This window comes from Quercus lobata, chromosome 10 (genome assembly GCF_001633185.2).
Source record: "Quercus lobata isolate SW786 chromosome 10, ValleyOak3.0 Primary Assembly, whole genome shotgun sequence".
Taxonomy (NCBI): domain Eukaryota; kingdom Viridiplantae; phylum Streptophyta; class Magnoliopsida; order Fagales; family Fagaceae; genus Quercus; species Quercus lobata.
The window spans coordinates 9,534,233-9,558,011 of NC_044913.1; the positions used below are offsets into that span (position 1 = coordinate 9,534,233).

Below are 23,779 nucleotides of genomic sequence, written 5' to 3' on the forward strand. Positions count from 1 at the left end.
ACGAAATAAGGGAAGAAAAAAAAAATTGTGGCAATTGTGGTAATGCCATTGCCGAAAATGGGAGGGGAAAAAGAATAGTGGTCGCCAAAACCTGGGGAGGAATTAAAAAAAAAAGTGTTACGTCTACAATATTTTTACAACATTTTCACAACAAATCACAGGTGATTAGTTATTATTAGTTCAAATTTGAATTTAATACTGAAATTACTTTTTAATCTAACAATAATAACCTGCCAGTTAAAATTTGTTGTAAAAATTGTGTGCACATATCATTTCTTAAATAAAAAAAATAAAAAAAAGTGGAATGGAATTGTGGCAATGGCATTGCCGAAATAGGAGGGGGACAAAATTTGCAATTGGTTTGTAACAATGCCATTACTGAAATACGGGGTAAAAAAAAAAAATTGTGGCAATGCCATTACTGAAAATGAAAGGAAAAAAAAAATAGTGGTTGCCGAAATCTGAAGAGGAATTAAAAAAAAATGCTACGTCCACAATATTTTTACAACATTTTCACAACAAATCACAAGTGATTAGTTATTATTAATTCAAATTTGAATTTAATACTGAGATTACTTTTTTAATCCAACAATAACAACCTGCCACTTAAAATTTGTTGTAAAAATTGTGTCCACATATCATTTCTTAAAAAAAAAAAAAAAAGTGTAATGGAATTGTGGCAATGGCATTGCTGAAATAGGAGGGGAAAAAAATTACAATTGGTTTGTGGCAATGCCATTGCCGAAATAGGGGGTAAAAAAAAAAATTGTGACAATTGTGGCAATGCCATTGCTGAAAATGGGAGGGAAAAAAAATAGTGGGTGCCGAAATCTGGGGAGGAATTAAAAAAAAAAGTGTTACATACATAATATTTTTACAACATTTTCACAAAAAATCATAGGTTATTAGTTATTATTAGTTCAAATTTGAATTTAACACTAAAATTACTTTTTTAATCCAACAATAATAACCTACCAGTTAAAATTTGTTGTAAAAATATTGTAAAAATTGTGTGCACATATCATTTCTTAAAAAAAGAAAAAAAATGTGGAATGAAATTGTAGCAATGACATTGCCGAAATAGGAGGAAAAAAAATTTTGCAATTGTTTTGTAGCAATGTCATTGCCAAAATAGGCAGGTAAAAAAAAAGTTGTGGCAATGCCATTGCCAAAAATGGAAGGAAAAAAAAAAAATAGTGGTTGCCAAAATTTGGGGAGGAATTAAAAAAAAGTACTACGTCCACAATATTTTTACAACATTTTCATAACAAATCATAAGTGATTAGTTATTATTAGTTCAAATTTGAATTTAACACTGAGATTACTTTTTTAATCCAACAATAACAACCTGCCACTTAAAATTTGTTGTAAAAATATTATAAAATTATGTGCACATATAATTTCTTTTAAAAAAATAAAATTAAAAAAAAAAAAAAAGTGGAATGGAATTGTGGCAATGGCATTGCCGAAATAGGAGGGAAAAAAAATTGCAATTGATTTGTGGCAATGCCATTGCCAAAATAGGAGGGTAAAAAAAAAAAAAAAAATTTGTGGCAATGCCATTGCCGAAAATGGGAAGGAAAAAAAAATATTGGTTGCCGAAATCTGGGGAGGAATTAAAAAAAAATGTGCTACGTCCACAACATTTTTACAACAAATCACAGGTGATTAGTTATTATTAGTTCAAATTTGAACACCTTTTTTTTTCCCCCCTCCCATTTTCGGCAATGGCATTGCCACAATTGCCACAATTTTTTTTTTCTTCCCCTATTTCGGCAATGGCATTGCCACAATTGGTTTCTTTTTTGAGTACTTCACATTTCGAGCACACAGCACACACTCGGTCGGGTGGTTCGGGTAGCAGGAATTTCGATAATCACATTACCGAAATTCAAAATTTTCTTTCTCCCACTTTTTCTCTTTCTCTCTCATACTTTTGTTGGTGTTGCCGAAATTCACTCTCTTACCTCATTTCCCTAAATAAGTTGGAACAGTACCTATAACGTAAATAAACTCCAGATTTAGCAATATTCAGCCAAAAAACTCATAAAGCATTGCTCATTGGTTTGAACAAAACCAAAGATCTTTTCTTTTTCTTTTTCTTTTTAATTGGGTCTGAAGCTCAAGCATAAATTGCCAGACTTGAGCAAGCAGACTGAAAGATGGTCCACAAACTCATTGAATATTCAGCAGGTTTGAGTTCTTAATGACCTCAGTTTCATGTCAGAAGATACCCATTTTACAAGTAAGCTACGAACAACCTATTTAAGAGGTTCCACTAGGCTCAAGCTAAGGTCAAACCTAAGACCAACTGGGTCAGAATCTGACGCTTCCTAGGCCATGTGAGGCAAAGGCCACGCAAGGGCCAAGACCAGGCAGTAAATGATCTTTGGTTTTATGTGTGGGGTTTTGGAGGGAGAGGCATGCGTGTGTTCCCTAAGCACATTGGCATACATTTTCTTGAGCTGATAGCATATGTGTGTTCCCTAACACCAAGTATACACAACTGCAAATATAAAATTTAAGCACATTTGTCTACATTCTTTTCTAGCTCCCTCTGCGATGAGAAATAAGTTTTCTTGAATTCATTTTGAAGATCACCCTTTGTTCACCAAAATTAATGGGCAAGCCAACTCACAATAACCTTAAAGGTGATAAAGGATTTCAGTAATAAGAACACATTAAAAAATTCATGTCTTCATTAAAATTATGTCCCATCTCTCTCTCTCTCCCCTCCTTAAGGTCCATTGTTGGGGAAAAAACAAATGTAGATCTTATGTCCTCCAATAGAAAATTGAAAAGGATCCTTTCTTATAGGGATGGGAGTAAAAGGACCTATATAGATAAAAGTTATATTTTATAAAATAAACATATCTGGAACCCAAAAATCTTCTTGAATCATGTTACCATGGAGGAAGAGAGGTTATGTATCATGCTCACACATACCTAATGAAGTATCAAAAAAGATTTCTCAAGGGTGAAAACATCGAACTTGGATCCTTCTGACTGCAATTAGAGAGATGCCTGTAGATGCACTAAATCATGATATGATATCACTTTCTGGCATCCATATTCGAAGAAGCCGATCATAAAACGAGCAAGTAGCCACCACAGAACTCTTATTTTTGCCTTCCTGGTTTGATTCACATTTCTGCCAATCTGCTCCATATGCGAGTGACTCATGCTTACTATATGTTTCAATCACTTCAGTGTTATCCCCTTCAATCTTAACAACTGCAAACCCGTTGTGCATGCAAGCTGCCAAGACAATACCCGGTAAAATAGGATGGGGCTTGATTCTCCAGACACCTCCCCCTAAACAAATTGAAGTTTCATTTACAGGTTTTGAGATTGATCTTACATCCCATACCCTCAAGTGCTCGTCATAACAACCAGTAAGTACAGTATTAGGATCATTAGGGCTCTTCACTATGCAGCAAACACCCATCTTATGAGCCTTGATATTCTGAAATGCTAACTTAGAAGGACTATGCCGTAGATCCCAACAACTGAATTTGCAGTCATCCGAACCACTGTATACCAGTTGGGGTTGGTGAATATCAAAAGAAGTTGCCCAAAGCTCAAAATCATGCCCTTTCCATTGTTGTTGTATTTCAATTTGTGACTCCAACACAGAAACAATTGAGACAGAACCATCAGAAAGACCCACTGTGATTGATGTGGCTGAGGGGTTCCAGTCAAGGCAAAGGCACATGGACGAACTGATTTTTACTCCATTTATCTCTTTCAAGAAACTCCCTGCATCAGCAGTTAAAAACAAAACCATATAGAACGGAAACAGATATAATAGCCAAAAGCTTACACATTTATTTACTATTTTTTAACATTCTCCTTTCTCTTTTCTCCATACTTCTTTAAAATTATGTATTCCTTTTCTCCACACTTTCTGACAAACAAAGTAACAAACTGACTGCTAAATTATTTATATGCTACAGAAATAGAAACCATACCTTCTGCTCCATCTGAACTATCCTCAAGACTGTAAGTTCTCAGAAAACCATCGGCATCCGCTTGAGCAAGCAAAGAACCCACATTACTACCCCCAACTGGACTCCACTTTATATCAAATATGCCCACTGTGTCCACGCGATGAAACAAATCAAAACGACCCATGTTAGCATCAACATTGAACAGCGATATGCTCCCAGATCGACTGGGACAATCCCCCTCTTGTAACGTGTACGTTGAAGCCGCCAGAACATGTTGGTAAGAATCGTGCGGACAAAACTCCACAGCATCAGCATTGCCATCTAGATAGCAATGTGCCACATCCATGCCTAAATCATTGACACAAAATAATAATAATAACAATAATAAAAGAAACCCAAATTGCCTTGTAAAAGTAACTTAACAATTATAACCCAAAAAAAAAAAAAAATTAGCATATATGGGCATTTTGTCGAACACCTTATGGGCAAAATTCAAAGGGTCAACAACCGGGTTGCTTTAATTTTAGGAGGAAAAAACCTAAATTTAAACGAGTACAATACATAATCAAAGTTTGCAGATAGCTTATGCTAAGGAAATTCAAAGTCTCAAACTAAGAAGGAACCGAAAGTTGGAGATGTTACCGTTATGTTAGTTGGAAATTGGAAGTTAGTCCCAGGTTGTGTGAGTGTCAAAATGAAAAGTTTGTGTTTTTTTTTTTTTTTCCTCAAATAGCAGTTTATGGGCTTTTTTTTCTTACCTCTACTTTGGGCCTTTCTTGATAGCCCAATCCAATCACTGTTATTTGTTCTGACCTTTTTTTTTTTTTTAATTTAGCCCAATCACATGCTTGGCATGTTCCACACTAGTTTGGCATAGGATAAAAGGCCATGTAAACAAGTATAATTAAGACATTTGTTAATTGACCATTTTAGAAAATTTTATACTTCTTTTATGAGAAATATAAAATGTGTCAAAAAACAAATTTTCCCTAAAATTTTTTTAAAATATTTTTTATTCAATATCTTTTGAGCATCTATTAACTTTTCCTTGGATAAATGACAAAAGGATTTTTTATTTTATTTTAATAATAACTCGTTTTTTTTTTTTTAATAGAACATGTATTGGGCACGTGGAATCTTTTCAACCAAATTTTACCGTTTGTACCAATTTTTTTATAAAAGTAATATAATCAACTAAATAATTTGTTTTAGCATTAAGCCATTAACAATATTTTGTTCATGAAAATATGTACTCACATCTCTTTTGTAATTGGATAATATTAAGTATGTTTTATTTTGATAGACCCTTTTATAGCAGGTCAAAGTTTTTTTTTTTTTTTTTTTTTTTTTTTTTTTTTTTTTTATCATCCTTTTAAATTAGAATTATACTCATATCAAAAGGATTAGCCAGTTTGGAATCATTAAGAATTTTTTTGGTAGGGTATAAGATTTTTTAAAGTATTTCCAAAGTCCAAATGTTTTAATGAGCTTTCATTTGCTGAGAACTGCACTAACATGGTATTTATACTCATAGCCATACAATATTTTGTAGGGATTTGAAATTTATTTTATATGCTTGGTTTTTGTTATTTATTTTCTATTGTGGGAGTTTAAAATTATCTCTAGGACTTTATGTTTAGCTTATTTTTTAATTGTATTATTTGTTTAAAATTGTCTAGCTTTTTTTTTTTTTTTCTCTGGAGATTGGTCAGAAATATTTACTTAATTAATTAAATAACTCCACCTCCCCACCCTGGGACAAAACCCTCAAGCCTTTAAGGCTCGGGGATATGTATTATATTATTGGGCCCATTAATTTGTTCTATTATTGATTGGGGCATATTTGATTTATTGGGCCTGGAATGATTGTTAATGTAAATATGCTTAGCCCAACCCATTTGATTTAATTGTACTAGTTTCCTAGTGTGTTATGGAATGGTTTTTTAAACTTTCTCAATTAAAGCCTAGACTAGTCCCCGACTGGGAACTTACAAGTTAGAGTATCTTTTGTCTGTGGTTTCTCAGGCTTATATGTTTTTCCTGAGTCTGTAATGTGATGTTTTGTGACTGCATTAGGAGGTTAGATTAATGTTAGCTAATTCCAACCACAAACTAAGAGTCAAAAATAAACTAGCTTGTGACTCATGCATATGCATGGAAAAAATTAAGAACAATTACAATTGCACACTATTTACATTATTTAATGCCTTTTTAATTGCACTCCTCAATTCTTGTAATAATGTAGTAAATAGCTTCACCAAAATTAAAAAGTTAAATTGGACACTTGGCATCAAATTAGACTCCAATTGAAGTCTGATTTGGAATCAATTTTTCTCTTAATTTTGACTTTAAGAGGTTCTAGTGTAATTATTGTGGTCTTCTTGGCTTCTGTGTCAGGTGTTAATGCATCATTCATTCTTGTCACAAAAATTTTAAAATTTTAGATAGAACAAGTAACACAAAATTAGCTATACATTTAGATTATATCAAAATACAATTTCTATCTTGTATAAAAAAAAAATTAAAATAAAATAAAACTCTGTACAGAGCTATTGAAAAAAAAAAAATTCAAGATTAGGAAATATTTGCTCAAATGAAATTCAAACTCACTTCGACGAAATAATAATCCAAACAAAAGCTTCATGATTAGTGTAGTTGCACGTTTTTCCTGGCCCAAACTCTATTGATCAGGCCTCGGCCCAAGGCGCAACTCACAATAAAAATTTGTAGAGGATGGGTCAAAGAACTTAGCCTCAGTGAGCCTATTCAGTCTTCTACACGGACAATATTGTTGCAAAAAACAAAAACACAAGGATGGATCTCGAAAGTAAGATTCTATTTCTTCAGTCCCGAATATAGTTTTTTCCCCCCCCTTATTCTTTGAGGGACTCCACTACATTATATAGTTCTCTTATTCTCATCTCAACCTTACACTTGTTGATCATCTAAGCATCTACTTGAGCATCTGTCCCATCAGACGCCCTTATCACTCCCTTTGTGAGTTGCAGAGGCTAAGGTAGTACTGTTCAGGGGTCTTTTCCTCATTAATGCGGCCAAGAGGGTGGTTGTGGCGCAATTAATGTGGTGGTGGCAGCTTTCCATGAGATATTTTGGATTTTATTCTTTTTATATGCTGGGAGGATGAACTGCGATGGTTGGGGCGAGTTCCTCGTCTGGACTTCGTAATGTCCGAGGAGGAGTTACTCCTCGGACAGGTTTCTTTGGCGCTACTGGGTCAGAATAATGCTTTATCTGTGATTTCTCCTCGGACAGGATGCTCCTCGGATGGGCCTGTAGTTAGACTAGCCCATTATTTTGGGCCGGGCCCCACAATTAGTTCGCTAGAAGTTTGGCCAAGTGAAATCGTCAGGATTTAAAATCCAAACTTCATGAGTAGTTTACCTAACTTTGGTCACAAATATACCACTTAATGCATGACTTTTTGAATTGAGAAAGACTTTCATGATTCATACTATAGAAATACAAATAAAATCTTAGTTCTTTCTTTCCCTTAAGCTAAACTAAAAAATGATTAGATTTTGCCCGCCCATTTTATGATCCCCTAGAAAGCATTTGCAAGATTAGTTTGAAACCACAGAAATTCTTTCCAACGAGTTCAGTGCCAAAGATTATTCTTCATGCGGAGGAGATTTGTTTGTGGAGGAAATCTATTTAGAATGATTCCCAGGATTTTGAGACTAGTGCGATAGAAAGGCAAGCCGGATGTGTAAAAAATTTATATAAAAAGTTTAGGTTACAAAGGTTTTGTAAGTTCTAACTAATTATAACTTTTCCTATATATTGAATTTTATGTGATCGGATCCCCAAAGTGTTTATTCTATTAGATAGGTTTTTTTTTTTTTTTTTTTTTTTTAATTGGTTTTCTAATTTGTTATAAAATCTTCGTATTGTATGTTTCATGCTTAATTATTATTTCTAGAATTTGGTATTTAATATTTGTAGTTAATATTTGTTACTCAATTAGCACCTCTCAATCTTTAACAAAAAAAAAAAAAAAAAAAAAAAAAAAAAAAAAAAAAAAAAGCACTCCTTAATGTTTTCAATGGAGAACTTAAGGTTTAAATTCTCTCTTCCCAACTATCAAATTATTTATAATAACTAAAAAAAACTTGTAATATATGGATGAATTTAGCAACTTAGTTAACTGATAGTCCAAATAAATTCTTTCAGATGTTGTGATGGTTTCTATTATATGTTTCCAAAAGTAACAATAACACATCTTAGCAAAAAAAATATAAGTTACAAAAACGCATCTATCTGGAAGTTGACTCTTTCAAAATTATTTTAGAGTATTTTTCGAGAATTTTGACCATTCAAATTTAATCTTTTAATGACTTTGTATGTTATACAAATATAACCATAGTCAGTGGCCAATGACATTGAATTAACCTTAGAAAAGGGCTGGAATGACAAATTCTAGTTTGGTACCCATATCTCCCAATAAGGAAATGAGGGGGAAAAAAGATGATACACAATAATTTTCACAACAATTAAGTTGAAATATTTTTGTTGGTTCCCATTTGAATTTATCATTGATATCAATTATTTTTCAAAAAAAAAAAAGAAACCAAGTTTGGCTATAAATTTAGTTATAGTTTAAGGCTACAAATCCCACTAAAAAAATTAACATGGCTACATATTTTGAAAATCTAACTTAGATTATATATTCTTTATATTATCAACACCCATATCAAATTTTATGTTAATCGGATGTTATTTACTATTCGATCCATAAACCTTTTTTTTATGCATAATTTTATACTATATAAACTTGAAATTTAAATATTTGATTGATAACATGACTGTTGATTTTTTATCTTTTGAAAATTTTGCAAACATGGAGAATATAAAAAGAAAATGTAATCCAATAGTAGATTTGTTAAAATTCATATTCAAAAAAAAAAAAAAAGTGGAGTTATAGTCTTAAGCTACAACTAAGTTTATAACTAAACTTTGTCTACAAAAAAAAAAAAAAAAAAAAAAAAAAAAAATTGATATCACTTTATTATCTATTATTTACAAAATATCATTTCGATGAAATATTCATAAATTCATAAAAATTGTTATGTTTATACTTAGGACATCCGTTAACATTTCCCTACTTTATATATATATATATATATATGTGCTAATAATATTTTTCTTTTTCTAAAAGTAAGAAGAATTATAATTTCTATTTGACTCTTGATTTGTACCTAATTTAGGTACTTCCATAAACTTTAGTACAATGGTACAGCCCATAGTGGGTCAAGCATTGGTCCTTGGTTATCTCAGTTTGTGTGGAAAACGTAAGGTCACTCATGGGTGGGCAATATCAGAGGATATAGGCTATTGAAAAAGAAATTCCAGAAACTTTATTTCAAAGAACATTAATTGCCATTAATTTGTTGCTTGTGGCATATAATTAAGATGATTAAAGTTGTTAAGAAGAGCCCCTAGGGATTGAATTGAATTGAATACCCATTAACTTTTTGAAAAAACATTTGGTGCGAATCAAGAGACAAAATGTAGTGATGTTCTTTGCAATTGCTAATGAAAAAGATTTGGCATACTTAAGATTTTATTATAATAATATGATCACAATTCATGCCCCATTTCCTCTAGCCTCTTTGTTAATTTGTGGGGGAATCTAATTTTAGTCTTAGGAAGAGGGTATTAATTTAGATTTTAGTCACGTTTCTCAACTCTCATTCGGCCGTCTATTTTTTTTTTTTTTTGAGGAAAGTTCGGCCGTCTAATTAGTTTAACCTTTTTCTTTACCATCATTTTAAGTTTATTATATAGCTTTTTCTTTGACGAAAGTGCGTCACGGTATAATATCTTTGTATCATATATGATATCGATTGACTGCATTCAGTCCAAAAGTTATGCTTTACTTCTTAGCAATAAACAATTAATGTGGCAATATTGCACCACTTAGTGGGTCCATTAATCTTTTTATATATAAGATCACAATTCAAATTAATTTATCAAGAGTCTTGTAAAAGATCATAATTCAGATTAATTTATCAGGAGTATTGTAATTTAGTGTGTTACATGTTGTAAATATGGTGTAAGAGTAAAATAAAGTTGAATTTCATATTGTTAGTGTATAGCTTGTACTAGCTTAGCCCATTGGGCTTAGCCCAGTTTACTGTACTTGTACTTTACTTCTTTTACTTGTACTGCACACATATCTAGCCTATATAAAACTCTTTATTGTACATTGTTATACACACATTAATATACAGACTTTTCAGTCTTCCTCATATTTTATATTCTTAACATGGTATCAGAGCCATTCCTCTGACTTTCTGGTTCCTGTGGACATCTCCGGCGTCCTTCCGCTGCCCTCGCCTTCATCCAGCAACCACTGCCAGAAGCAAGTCACCGTCGTCACGACCACAGTCCCAGCAACTCTCGGATCTCGTCGTTCTGCTCATCCAACTGCAAAAGCAAAGGCATTGAGTGACAGAACAGACAATCCCGAGCAAAACCCAACCAAGAACGGCCAGAAAACAGCTCACACGCACCCCCACGCGCCGCCTGAATTTTCTGCCTCACGAACACGCGCCACACGCGCCTCCACGCGCCGCCACGCGCCGTCCCTCTTACTCACGCGCCACACGCGCCAGGTAGCAGCCTCCACGCGCCTTCACGCGCCCACGCGCCAGCCTTGCTTCACGGACTGCCACGTCAGCCCTAGTGTGACGTCATCCGTTGACCGTTGACCGTTGACCGTTGACTTTGACTTTGACCGTTGACCAAGTCAAAAATTTTCAACAGGACCTGTCTTGCTCAGTTTTTCGCGTAGATTCTGATTTTGGGCTCCGTTTCTGCATTTGAGGTCTCTAAATTTCACTTTTTTGTCATTTTCTTTATTATGACTCAACAAAGTGAACGAGATATCATACGTCCTATCACCATCATGTTGGATGGTCCTACTAGCTATCATGCATGGTCTCAGAATATGACTGTCTTTCTCAAGGGTCGTAAACTGTGGCGATATGTGACTGGTTCAATTCCTAAGCCAGTACCAAACCCTAAGTCCAAAGTCACAGATGCTGAAGAGTCTTCCAAGACTGCTGCTACGACAGATGATTATGAAGAACGTCTAGAGGAATGGGAGAGTATTTAGAGTAAGATCTTGTCTTGGTTTATCAATACCTCTATTCCCTCCATTCATAATCTTCTTCCTCGTCTTGAAACTGCTGAGGCTGCTTGGAAATTTTTGGCCGATCGCTATAACTGCACTAATGATTCAAGCTTGGAGTTTCACATTGAATCAAAACTTTATCAAATGCGCCAAGAGACAGGTCAGTCTATTTCTGATTTTTATTCTCAGACTTCTACTGTGTGGGAACAACTCTCTGCTGCAGATCCTCCACTGGTGTGTTCTAAGGATATTGAGCTCTTTGTCAAATATCGAGATCGCCGTAGATTTATGCACTTCATGATGGGTTTACGTGAGGACTTTGAGCCTACTAGAGCTTCTCTGCTTAGCCGGTCCCCTACTCCTTCTCTTGATGCTGCAGTCAAGGAGCTCATTTCTGAGGAGAATCGTCGGCCTACTTATCACATGACATCATCTGATCATGTATTGGCTACACCCTCACCACAGCCTCCCATTGCTGCATTCACTGCTCCTCCGCGAATAAACTCTGGGCGACCCACCTCTCAGTCTTCCAAAGGTGCTCACTGCAAGTTTTGCCGTGCCAAAGGCCATGACATTTCTGTTTGTCGTAAGTTACAGAAATTTATGCAAGATCAAAATAAAGCCTCTCTTCCTCAGGCAGCTGCTGTGTGTCCTTCAGATCCATCGGTTCCTACAGGTCCATCTTTGACTTCCTCACTTACTACGGCTGATATTGAGACAATTGTTCAACAGGTTTTATCCCGCACTTCCACTGCTCTTTCTGTCACCTCAGGTAAACAACCTTGGTTTTTTGATACTGCATGTTGTAACCATATGACTCCAGATGAATCCCAATTTTCTGATAAGGCACCCTTAGAACATCCAATCACCATTTACACTGCTGATGGAACTCCTATGCCTGTTAGTCATAGAGGAACAATCTCTTCTTCTTGTTTATCCCTTAGTGACACTTTTCATATTCCAAAGTTATCCTTAAATCTACTTTCTGTTGGTCAACTTTGCGAATTAGGCGTAGATCTTCTATTTACTAATCATGGTGTGGATGTGCAGGATCCCCGGACGGGTCAAGTACTTGGGACAGGCCGTAAGGTTGGTCGCATGTTTGAGGTTCATGACTTGAAGATTCCTTCACAAGTTGTTTCTGCAGCTGCTACCACTGCCACCTCCTCACCTGATCTATGGCATGCTCGTCTTGGTCATCCATCCTTATCTCGTCTTCAGTTATTGGCTTCTCAAGGTCATTTAGGTTCAGTTCAGTTTCAAAAATTTGATTGTACTTCCTGTCATTTTGGTAAACAAACAAAATTGCCCTTTAATAAAAGTGACTCCTTTTCTTCTGCCCCTTTTGATCTTATACATTCTGATATTTGGGGTCCTGCACCTGTTCCCACTGAGGGGGGATCTAAATATTTTGTCATATTTGTGGATGATTTTTCTCGATATACTTGGATTTATCTGCTTCATCATAGGTCTGAACTTGTGTCTATTTACCAAACATTTCATAAAATGATTGAAACACAGTTCAATCGCACCGTTAAAGTCTTTCGATCAGATAATGCTCAAGAATATAATGATAAATCTTTCCTATCCTTTTTAGACAAACATGGTACTCTTCCTCAGCGGTCTTGCCCTTACACCTCTCAACAAAATGGTCGTGCAGAACGAAAACATCGTCACATTCTTGATGTTGTCCGCACCCTTCTTATTTCAGCCTCTCTTCCTGAACGCTTTTGGGGTGAGGCAGCACTCACTGCTGTGCACACCATTAATCGTATTCCTTCACCAACTACACACAACAAATCACCATTCGAGCTTCTCTATGGTCAAACTCCTGACTACTCCTCTCTTTGGGTTTTTGGTTGTGCTTGCTTTGTCTCTCTTCCTCCTCATGAACGTACAAAGCTCCAACCTCGTACTCGTCTTTGTTGTTTCCTTGGTTATGGTGTGTCCCAGAAAGGTTTTCGCTGCTATGATCCCATTTCTCGTCGCCTTCGTGTCTCCCGTCATGTTGAGTTTTGGGAACATCGTCCTTTCACGAGTCTTCAGCAGTTTCCTGCATCTTCTTCCTCAGAGTCTCCCATTTTTACTGATCTTTTCCTCCCTCTCTATCCTGAACTTGTGGAGGATTCTTCAACATCGACTGCCTCTCTAGACGACTCATCCCTGGTTCTATCTCCGGCATATGACCCGCCTGTCTTGGATCCTGTGGCACCACCCTCTCCTGAGTCTCCTATTGGTCCTGAACTTCGTCGTTCCACTCGGGTAAGCATTCCTCCTCCTTATCTCACTGATTATCATTGCTCTTTTGCTCTTGCCACTCTCTATGAACCTCACACCTATCGTGAGGCTCATACTGACCCTCTTTGGCAGCAAGCTATGAATGAAGAACTAGATACCCTTCATAAAAATCACACTTGGGATATGGTTGATTTGCCTCCTGGTCAGTCTGTAGTAGGTTGTAGGTGGGTTTACAAGATCAAGACCAAGGCCGATGGATCTGTTGAAAGATACAAAGCTCGCCTAGTTGCCAAGGGCTTTACTCAGGAGTATGGTATTGACTATGAGGAAACATTTGCTCCTGTTGCTCGTCTTGCATCTGTTAGATGTCTCATTGCTGTGGCTGCTGTTCGCCGTTGGCCTCTTTATCAAATGGATGTGAAGAATGCTTTCCTCAATGGAGACCTTCATGAAGAAGTGTACATGCAACCACCCCCTGGCTATCCACACTCAGGCAATCAAGTTTGCCGCCTTCGCCGTGCTCTTTATGGCCTCAAGCAGGCTCCTCGAGCTTGGTTTGAAAAGTTTAGCTCAGTTGTTGCTCAGCAGGGTTTCACTTCGAGTCCTCATGACACTGCTCTCTTTGTTCGAAGATCCTCTGCTGGTATCACTCTTATTCTTCTTTATGTTGATGACATGATTATTACTGGAGATGATTCTGCAGGTATCCGCTCTCTTCAGCATTTCCTTAGTCAGCATTTTGGGATGAAAGATCTGGGCACTCTCAGCTATTTTCTTGGGCTAGAAGTTACCTCATCCTCTGATGGCTACTATCTTTCCCAGGCTAAATATGCTTCTGATCTTCTCTCCAAAGCCGGTGTCACCGATAATAAGACTATTTCCACTCCTTTGGAATACAATGCAAAGCTTACACCCTTGGATGGTGAACCTCTATCCGATGCTACTCGTTATCGTCAGTTGGTTGGCAGTTTGATCTATCTCACTGTTACTCGTCCGGATATTTCACATGCCGTGGGTATGGTTAGTAAGTTCATGGATGCACCTCGTTCTGTCCACTATGCTGCTGTTCTTCGGATTCTCCGCTATGTCAAAGGCACACTTTATCATGGTCTGCATTACTCCTCTCGATCGTCTCTCGAGCTTCATGCTTATTCAGATGCTGACTGGGCAGGTGATCCGACTGATCGATGCTCTATCACAGGTTTCTGTTTCTTGTTAGGTACTTCTTTGGTCTCGTGGCGCAGTAAGAAGCAGGATGTGGTTTCCCGTTCCAGTACTGAGGCTAAGTATCGTGCCCTTGCCGACACCACTTGTGAGCTTGTTTGGCTTCGCTGGCTCTTGGCTGACATGGATGCTCCACAGCCCACTGCCACTCCTCTTTATTGTGACAATCGTAGTGCTATCTACATTGCTCATAATGATGTCTTCCATGAACGCACCAAGCATATTGAGATCGACTGCCACATCACTCGCCAGCATCTCAAGAAAGGAAATCTCAAGTTATTCTCCATCTCCTCTGCTGACCAGCCTGCTGATATCTTTACCAAGACTCACCCGCCTGGTCGTCTTCGAGATCTTATATCCAAACTCCAGTTGGCTTCTTCCTTGCCACCTCGAGTTTGAGGGGGGATGTTAGTGTATAGCTTGTACTAGCTTAGCCCATTGGGCTTAGCCCAGTTTACTGTACTTGTACTTTACTTCTTTTACTTGTACTGCACACATATCTAGCCTATATAAGGCTCTCTATTGTACATTGTTATACACACATTAATATACAGACTTTTCAGTCTTCCTCATATTTTATATTCTTAACACATATTATAAGTAGTGTTTCTTTTTCAAAATACAAGTTTTGACGCAAATATATTCAATTGAAAACTATTTAAATAAAGTGAAAGCAAAAAAAATAAAATAATCATCAAAGTGGGTTATTTTATAATCTTTAAACTTGACGAATGATTAAATATGTATACTATTATACTTTTGTTATGTAAAAAGTTAAATTTGCAAACTTTTTAAGTCGTTCTTTAAAGACTAAGACTTGTAAAAGATGCAAAGATAAGTGGATAACACACTTTTAACTGTCGGTGTATGAAAAATAAAATTCATTCTTTAGTACATGACATGCACACTTTGTTTCTTAGGCGCAGCTTGTTTAGCTATAAAATGCACATTTGAAAATATTTTTAGTAAGATATTTTTAGATATTTGGTATGGTATGTAAAAAATTTCAAGTAAAAATCACCAAAACTAGCAATCTAGTCACTATTAAACTGCCAGCACCGATTGCCATACCAACGGCTTTAATAGCCCTACGACCATATGGGAGGGGAGGGGAGAGAGTCATTGTGTGTTTTTTGTAAAAAAAAATTTAACCACGTTTTTTAAGGTAAAAGGCTTTATATCATTTTACAAAAGAGTTTATAGTCAATGGAAAACATTTTCAAATTTGACCAGATTTTACAATGAAACAAACCCAATAAAATACTAAACAAGTTTTTCATAAAACATTTTACATCAAAACAAACAGAGCGTAACATTTTCACATGTAAAATGAGTAACACCATGCTAGTACAAGTTAAGAAATAAAGGAAAATATTTCGATGGAAAATGTATTTGCAAAAGATACCCATAATTTTTTTTAGAAACAAGGCTTGACCCTTTTTACTAAATAACTATTTAAAAATTATTTTGTTCATTAGGATTGTTTTAAACGTATTATAAATCATATAGCATTTTTGTAGAATCTAGTTAGCTTAACTATGGGGATATAGCATTTCCAATGAGTCGATGCGAATCGGCACAACAGACCTGGTTGAGTATTGATGGCTACCTGCCCCCAACTCGTCCCGCCACCCCCCCCCCCCCTTTTTAAATTGAACTTGGCTCTAGCTGACTTCAAGGTTACCAGGACCATAGGATTGGGTATTGTGATTTGAGATAGCTAGTGCATAGTCATGGCAGCTAGTAGTGAGCAAGTCCAACCAAGGGATGATACGACAAAGATGATGGCCTATGCAGAGTACTCAACAAGACCTGATAGTAAAATACACAATCATTTGGCTAATTGCTTTAGTACTCCATACCAGTCCACAGATTCAACAAAAATAAATTGGGTAAAATATTATTTTAGTTTCTAAATTTTACTAAAAGTTTGTTTTTCATTCCTAAACTTTAAGAAGATCATTTTTCGTCCTTAAACTATTGAAAAATTCATATTTCATCCCTAAACTATTAACAATATTTTATTTATGTCCTCAAACTTTACTAAAAGTTTGTTTTTATCCCTGAACTATTAAAAAAAATTATTTTTCATCCCTATTGTTGTCTCTAAACTTTTGAAAAAACTCTTTACAAAGTTTAGGGATAAAAAAGAACTTTTTAAAGTTTAGGGACAAAAAAAAACTTTTGTTAAAATTTAGGAACCAAAATAGTATTTTACAAAAAAAAAAAAAAAATACTCGAGTCCACAGAGAGAAGGCTATTAGAAAACAATGATCTTTATCAGAAACCATTTGCTACGCTTCAACCTTTTTTCTTTTTCTTTTTTTGATGGGGAAACATATGAAATTTCATTCATTTGAAATTGAGATACAATAGAGAGAAACATTAGAAAGGACATAACAAACATAACAGAAGCTTACAAGCCACAATCCTCTAAGATTACATGCCTCATAAAACTTGGACACATACCCTTCCAAATCCAGGAGACACCAGAGGAGCTGGCAGCTCTTGCTCATGGGCTGCTCTGTTGCCACTCCTTTTCAAATGCTGAAAAGAGCATCAGGAAAATGAGGAAGAGACATCTTTGATGTTCTGAATAATATGTCCCTAGTCACTACCAGTATCACAGCCAGAGATACCTTGAATAACTGAGAGTGCATCGGACTCCACAAGGACATGGGAGATTCCCATATCAGAAGCAAGTAGCACCCCCTCTTGCAGCGCCAAGGTTTCAATGATTTCGGTAGAGAAAGGCACCGGAAGGACTTTGCTTGAGGCTGCAATGAGGGAGCCCCGACAGTCACGAATCACAACACCAACACAAGAAGGCCTATCATCATCAAAAGTAGCGCCGTCAACATTAACCTTGTAGAAACCCGGGGGAGGGGCTTGCCAAACCGATGGGGCAGGGGATGGAGAAAAAACAGGTAGGGAGCAAGCAGCTTTGTACTCGCCCAGTGTTCTATTTGCCGTCTCCCAAACCTGCCCTGGAGGAGTGCCCGAGTCATCAAAAATAGCTTGGTTACAGTTCCACCAGATAGACCAAGCCACTGCAAAGAAAAGCTCCAAGTCATTTGGGGAACCTTTATCAATAATGTCTAGAACAATGTCCACTGGATCTCTAGATGAGTGAATAACATCAACTGGACAATTGTGCTAATGTGCCCAGGTTAGCTTAGCATGATCACAAAGGAAGAGAGCATGGGTAATGGATTCGATAGCCTTGTCACAAAGGGGGCAGAAACTTGAACAATGAATACCCCTGTGACTGAGATTGAACATAATGGGAAGGCCATCAACACAAAATCGCCAAGCAAAAATTTTGAGTTTTTGAGGAACTTTTTGACTCCAAATCCTTTTCCACAACAGCGTTTTTGAATCAGATGAAGAACACTCCCCAACCCCATTTGAGTCCACAAGGCAAGAAGCAGTGTGGTATACACTTTTGACGGTAAAGACCCCTCGCTTATTGCCAATCCAAATAAGGCTATCCTCGGGAAGATTATAACTAAGAGGGATTTTTAAAATTTTGCTAGCTTCAAAGGGTAAAAATATGGACTTGACCAGATCTACTTTCCACCATTTGGTATCATTATCAATAAGGGAAGATACCATAGGATAGTCATCAAAATCTGTTTGGGGCATAATCACTTTGAAAGAAGATGGCGTTGGCAGCCACTTATCCTCCCAAATATGAATTCGACGGCCATTACCCACCCTCCATCTTGTGCCTCTCTTAATCACCTCAAGACTATTATGAATGCTTCGCCAAGTGTAAGAGGGGTTGCTTCCTTTTTTGGAATTGAGAACTTCATCGTGAGGAAAATATTTGGCTTTAAATATCCGAGCCATCAAAGAGTTTTGGTTGGTGAGAATTCTCCAACCTTACTTAGCCAACATGGCAAGGTTGAAAGGTTGGATGTTTCGAAAACCCATATCGCCATGAAACTTTGATTTACACATCTTTTTCCAACTAGCCCATGATATTTTGTTCTCATCATCCCTTTGCCCCCACCAGAAATTCCTCATCAAATTTTCAAGGTCTTTGCAAAGTGTCTTAGGGAGTTGGAAGCAACTCATTGTGTATGTGGGCACTGCTTGGGCAACCGCCTTGATAAGGATCTCTCTCCCCCCAGTTGAAAGAAGCTTTCCCTTCCAACCAGCCAGCATTTTCGCCACCCTTTCCTTAACTTCCGCAAACACCTGAGCCTTGGATTTACCAATGATGGAGGGGAGTCCCAAGTATTTTTTATGCCTGGAGTCTTGCATTGGACCAGGGATATTCAAAATGCATTCCCTTCTCTCTTACGGGGTGTTTGGGCTGAAAAAGACGGAGGACTTGTCGATATTGATTTTTTGCCCCGAGGCCGCTTCATAGCGGCTGAGGATGTCAACAAGATGTTGGCATTCTTGGACCGATGCTTTGCAAAAAAGGAGGCTATCGTCAGCGAAGAAGAGGTGAGTAAGGGAAAGCCAGCCCCTGCTGATAGCAATTCCATTTATTTGCTTTTCACGGGCAACTTTATGAAAGAGTGCAGAGAGGCCTTCAGCACAAAAAAGAAAGAGGTAGGGGGAAAGGGGGTCCCCCTGCCTTATGCCTCTTGAAGGGGTAATGTTTCCACAAGCCTCACCATTGATAATAACTGAATAGGACACAGAAGAGATGCAATTCATAATCAGGTCCACCCATTTTTTAGCAAAGCCCATCTTAACCATAGCCTCATGAATAAAATTACATTCTACTCTATCAAAAGTTTTACTCATATCTAGCTTAATTGACATGTAACTTTCCTTCCCCTCATCCTTGTGGTTTAAATAATGCATAAATTCAAAGGCTACTAGGACATTATCCGAAATAAGACGACCCAGAATGAAGGCACTTTGATTTTCAGTGATGATACTTGGAAGGATTAGTTTGAGTCTATTGGCAAGGACTTTTGATAAAAGCTTGTATATAGTGTTGCATAGGCTGATTGGGCAGAAGTCTGCCATTTTTTAGGGCTGGTTGGATTTTGGAATGAAGCAATATTAGTCTTATTAATTTCAATTATAGGCATATTTGAGTTCAAGACATTTAAAATCATGTTTATGATATTTAACCCTACAATGTCCCAATATTTATGGAAAAAGATTGCAGACATACCATCCGGTTGGGAGCTTTGGTTGGGTGGAGCTGCTTGAGTGCAATGATGACTTCTTCTCTTGTAAAGGCCTTGGTGAGCTCAGCATTCATATCCTTCGTAACACACCTAGATAATGCATGGGTGACTTCATTGATACCACTTGGAGAGGAAGTGGAGTAAATCTTCTCAAAATAAGATATTGCAATAGCAGTGATGCTGTCCTTATTCTCACACCGAACACCATCATCATTCCACGGCCCCAAAATGGTGTTTTTTTTTTTTTCCTTCTATCAAAGGCGTGGGCATGGAAAAACTTTGTGTTTCGATCCCCTTCCTTATACCAATGAGTCTTGCTGCACTGTCTCCAAATGATCTCTTCATTATCCAACAGATCATTAATTTCCCTTCTAAGCTGGTTAACTTCAGCCCCCTTATTGCCTCTATCATCAATGGAAAGTGACGTGAGGGCTCTTTTCGTATCTTGGATTTTCTTTGTAATATTACCCATTACATTCTGATTCCAAGTTGATAGAGCAGCTGCACATCTTTGGAGGTTGGAAGCAATCCCTTCCGGAGTGATGGCAAGGGTGCCAGAGTTCCAGGAAGCGTCAATGCAATCTCTGCAATCATCCCTTTTTGTCCGCATCGCCTCAAAATGGAACCGGCGATTACGCTTATTGGCCGGGCGGGAGGGGTCTGTGGTGATAAGAATACAATGGTCTGATGTAGATTCAACCAGGTGATGCACAATTGGATCCTTGAAATGATCAAGCCACTCAGTGTTAGCAAAGGCTCTGTCCAAATGGAGCAAAATTTTGCTACTCCCCTCTTTCATATTGCACCAGGTAAAATCAGGGCCACAAAACCCCAAATCCTTAAAACCACACAAGTTCACAGCCTGCCGAAATTTGTCCATTTGGCATTGAGAACGAAGAACACCACCTGCTTTTTCAGTCATTGAAAGAATTTCGTTAAAGTCACCACAGCAAAACCAAGGAAAATTAAACTAACTACTAAGAAAAGAAAGAAGTTTCCTAGAATCTTCCTTAAGATGAGTCTCAGGGTGCCCGTAAAATCCAGTGAACCTCCACAAAAAGCCATTGCTAGATTCTATAATAACCGCATCAATGTGATAGTCTGAATAGCTCTTAATTTCCAAAATAGTGTCACTGGACCAAAGCAGAGCAAGGCCACCCCTACGACCCCTACTAGGAACAATTAGACCATTTGAAAAACCCAGCTTGTATTTTACTTTCTCCATACGTCTGCTAACTAATTTTGTCTCCAAAAGGAAGACGAGTTTGGGATTCCAGCGCCGCAAATAATCACAGAGCACAAAAACTATCTGGGGGTTCCCAATTCCCCGGCAATTCCAGCATGGGGAATTCATTGCTCCCGGCAGTGACTGCTGAGGCAGTGCTGCTCAGCAGTCACCGCCGATCTCTCAATGTTATTTTGTGCTTCAGTTTGACATGACTCACGTTGCTTCTTCTGAGGTTTGTTTACGTTCTCAGCTAGACCTTCACACGTTGCTGCTCTTTTTGAACCTGAGAGCCTAATTGGACTTTGTTCTTTTAAATTTGTGTTTTGGGTTCCCCTTCCTTGGGCTCTAGCAATCCTTTTTATACTTCTTTTTTTTCGGGCTTAAAGAAATATTGGGGCTATTAATGGGTTTCTTTGAGTTTGAAAAGGTGCTGGTGGGCTCATTTGCATGGGAGGGATTGTTAATGGGTTCCTTTGGGCTGGTTGGTTTATAAGCCTCTAATGCATGCTTAAAACAGCCCACAACAGAAGGCGTGGCTTCTACTTCCCTTTCTGCCTCTACCGGCATTTAGGAGTCACATGAGATCTTTTCTAGAGAGGGTGCAGGGCTCAAGGGACGTACCGTATTGTCACTTCTCTGCTTTTTCACTGGCAGGGTGGCTAACGTGTAGCCTTGTTCCTAGTTCATGTTATTGGAGCTCGTGTGATTTGACTAGGCTGATGAGAGCCCCATCTTCTCCGGTCCCATGCTCATCGGATTAGTGTTCATCAGAAAAAATTGGTTACCAAGGTCCTCATCCATTCTTTCCTCATGCCCATTACTGCTTGCAGCTTTTTGTTTTTCAAGACCTCCCCTGGAACCATTGTTTGCACGGAGCCAATCCTTATATTGTCTATGGCATTCGGACTTGCCTTGAGAACTAGTGTAGTGCTTTTCATCATGACCCAATATTCCACAAAAAATGCATAAATTTGGAAGCCTTTCGTATTTGAAAGTGACCCAATGTTTATCTCCTTCCATATCTACAATGTTCCCACCCCTTCGAAGAGGCTTGTCAATAGGGATGTCAACTCGTATTCGCAGAAATTTTGCTTGTTTCGACAACCAAGAATGCCTATCCGATTCAATATATCTGCCCAGTTTGCTGCCAAGATCCTTTCCAACCTCCTCTATCATACTTTCAAAGGGAAAACCCCAAACTTGAATCTAGAGAGGAGAGTGAGTGAAAGAGATATTTGTTACTAATAAACCTTTCCTCCATCTGCAAAGGAGCAAGAGGTTATTATCAAAATTCCAGGGACCATTTCTCTCAACCCATTCCAGTTGATAACTTGAGCTAAACTTGAACTGAAAGATATTTTTTCCCATATCAACGATCCTTAAATCCGAGCCTATCTTCCAGACTGATCTAAGAGTTGATTTAAAGGCTCTCATATTCTGATGTCTGTCAACTAGAAGCCGGCCAAACAGACTTAGCTCGTACTCTTCTAAAAGGTTTGAGCTGCTAGCAATTGATATGGAGATTTCTTCTTCTTCCTCTTTAGTGATTTGAAGATGCTGTAGTCCATCAATGACTACTTGTTCCATTTCAGTGACTGTGAAGTATCAAGCCCCAAGGGCTACTTGAGACCCAGGCCAGACCCGTATCAGTTGAAGGAGTGAGAAACTCGTGCTAAGGCGAGAGAGAGGAGCTCCTACTGAGGGAGAGTCGCTTCAACCTCTTCATATCAAGCTATTTCCTTTTATTCGTTTTTTTTTAAACCGTGTAACAAAGTGGCAAAAACCCTTGCTTCCCAAACAAAGGAGAAGAAGGAACCTAGAGTTTGGCTACAGAATTTTCCTTCTCTTCCTCTTCCTGTAGTAAACGATGATTTACTATAAATACATCAATGTTCCTTCTGATTTTTTTAATATATAAAAAGTCTTTATTTATTTATTTTTAGTGTATGTTTGGCATTAACCTTTTGCTGAAAATATTCTAAAATATACACATATTTTTTATTAAAAAAAAACGTAAGATTTTAAAAAATGATGCATAAAAGGTAAAAACCTAGCCACATAAACTGACATATGAATAATATATTTTTATATTATAATATATTTTCTTTGATCTTCAGTCAAAATACAAAAAGAAAATCTAGTACCATAAAAGAAAAATGGGTAGGGGCCGACCAACGTAACAATCCTACCTGGACCACTCTATCCATTGGATTCCAGACCATGCTGAGGTGCAAAAGAATCACGGTAAGCTATAACTTTCCAGTCCCTCAATAAATACTAGTGAACCTTGAACTACTGAGAGAGGTAATTAAAATAAGTTCATATTCAGACTTTTTTTATTTTTTGAAATGTTCATATTCAGACTTTAACCTTATACCTCATACTTAGCGCATCTTGTATATTATCTAAGACCATTAAACCACAACCCTTGGTCGTTACAAACCATAATACAAATTTTTTTTTTTCCTTTTGCTAAACCAAACCATAATATAATTGAATACAAGTGACAAAGGAAAAAAAAATGATGTCAATATGCGTTAGCCAATCACTTACACTATGCAAGGTCGGAATTGTTGGAAAAAAAAGAAAAAGAAAAAAGAGTGGAATAGTTTAGGTGTACAACCACTCGTCCAAATAAGCTAATAAAAATCGTATCAATCTCAATCACAGGTACTTGACACTTAAAAAAAGGAGGTATCTTTTCCATTTAATATGCAGCTATAATAATGATGAAGGAAAATGGGAGCCAATGTGCAACAGAAAGAAAATGGGGTTTAGAAGTGAGTAATAGTAATTAATAGTACTGAAAGGCATAGGTCCCTAG

The 23,779-nt window shown here is 37.3% G+C and overlaps 2 protein-coding genes across 2 annotated transcripts; both read right to left on the minus strand.

Moving 5' to 3' along the window:
* Positions 1-2,689: 2,689 nt before the first annotated feature.
* LOC115963979 (diphthine methyltransferase homolog) lies at positions 2,690-4,657 on the minus strand. The gene is made up of 3 exons (XM_031083253.1): positions 4,593-4,657; positions 3,972-4,298; positions 2,690-3,759 (listed from the first exon to the last, which is right to left on the minus strand). The coding sequence occupies exons 2-3, from the start codon at positions 4,294-4,296 to the stop codon at positions 3,041-3,043; spliced, it is 1,044 nt and encodes a 347-aa protein (XP_030939113.1). The 5' UTR covers positions 4,297-4,298; positions 4,593-4,657; the 3' UTR covers positions 2,690-3,040.
* A 17,009-nt stretch (positions 4,658-21,666) lies between these two features.
* On the minus strand, positions 21,667-22,542 carry LOC115964310. The gene is made up of 2 exons (XM_031083648.1): positions 22,206-22,542; positions 21,667-22,124 (listed from the first exon to the last, which is right to left on the minus strand). Exons 1-2 carry the CDS (start codon positions 22,540-22,542, stop codon positions 21,667-21,669), a joined length of 795 nt encoding a protein of 264 aa, XP_030939508.1.
* Positions 22,543-23,779: the final 1,237 nt, after the last annotated feature.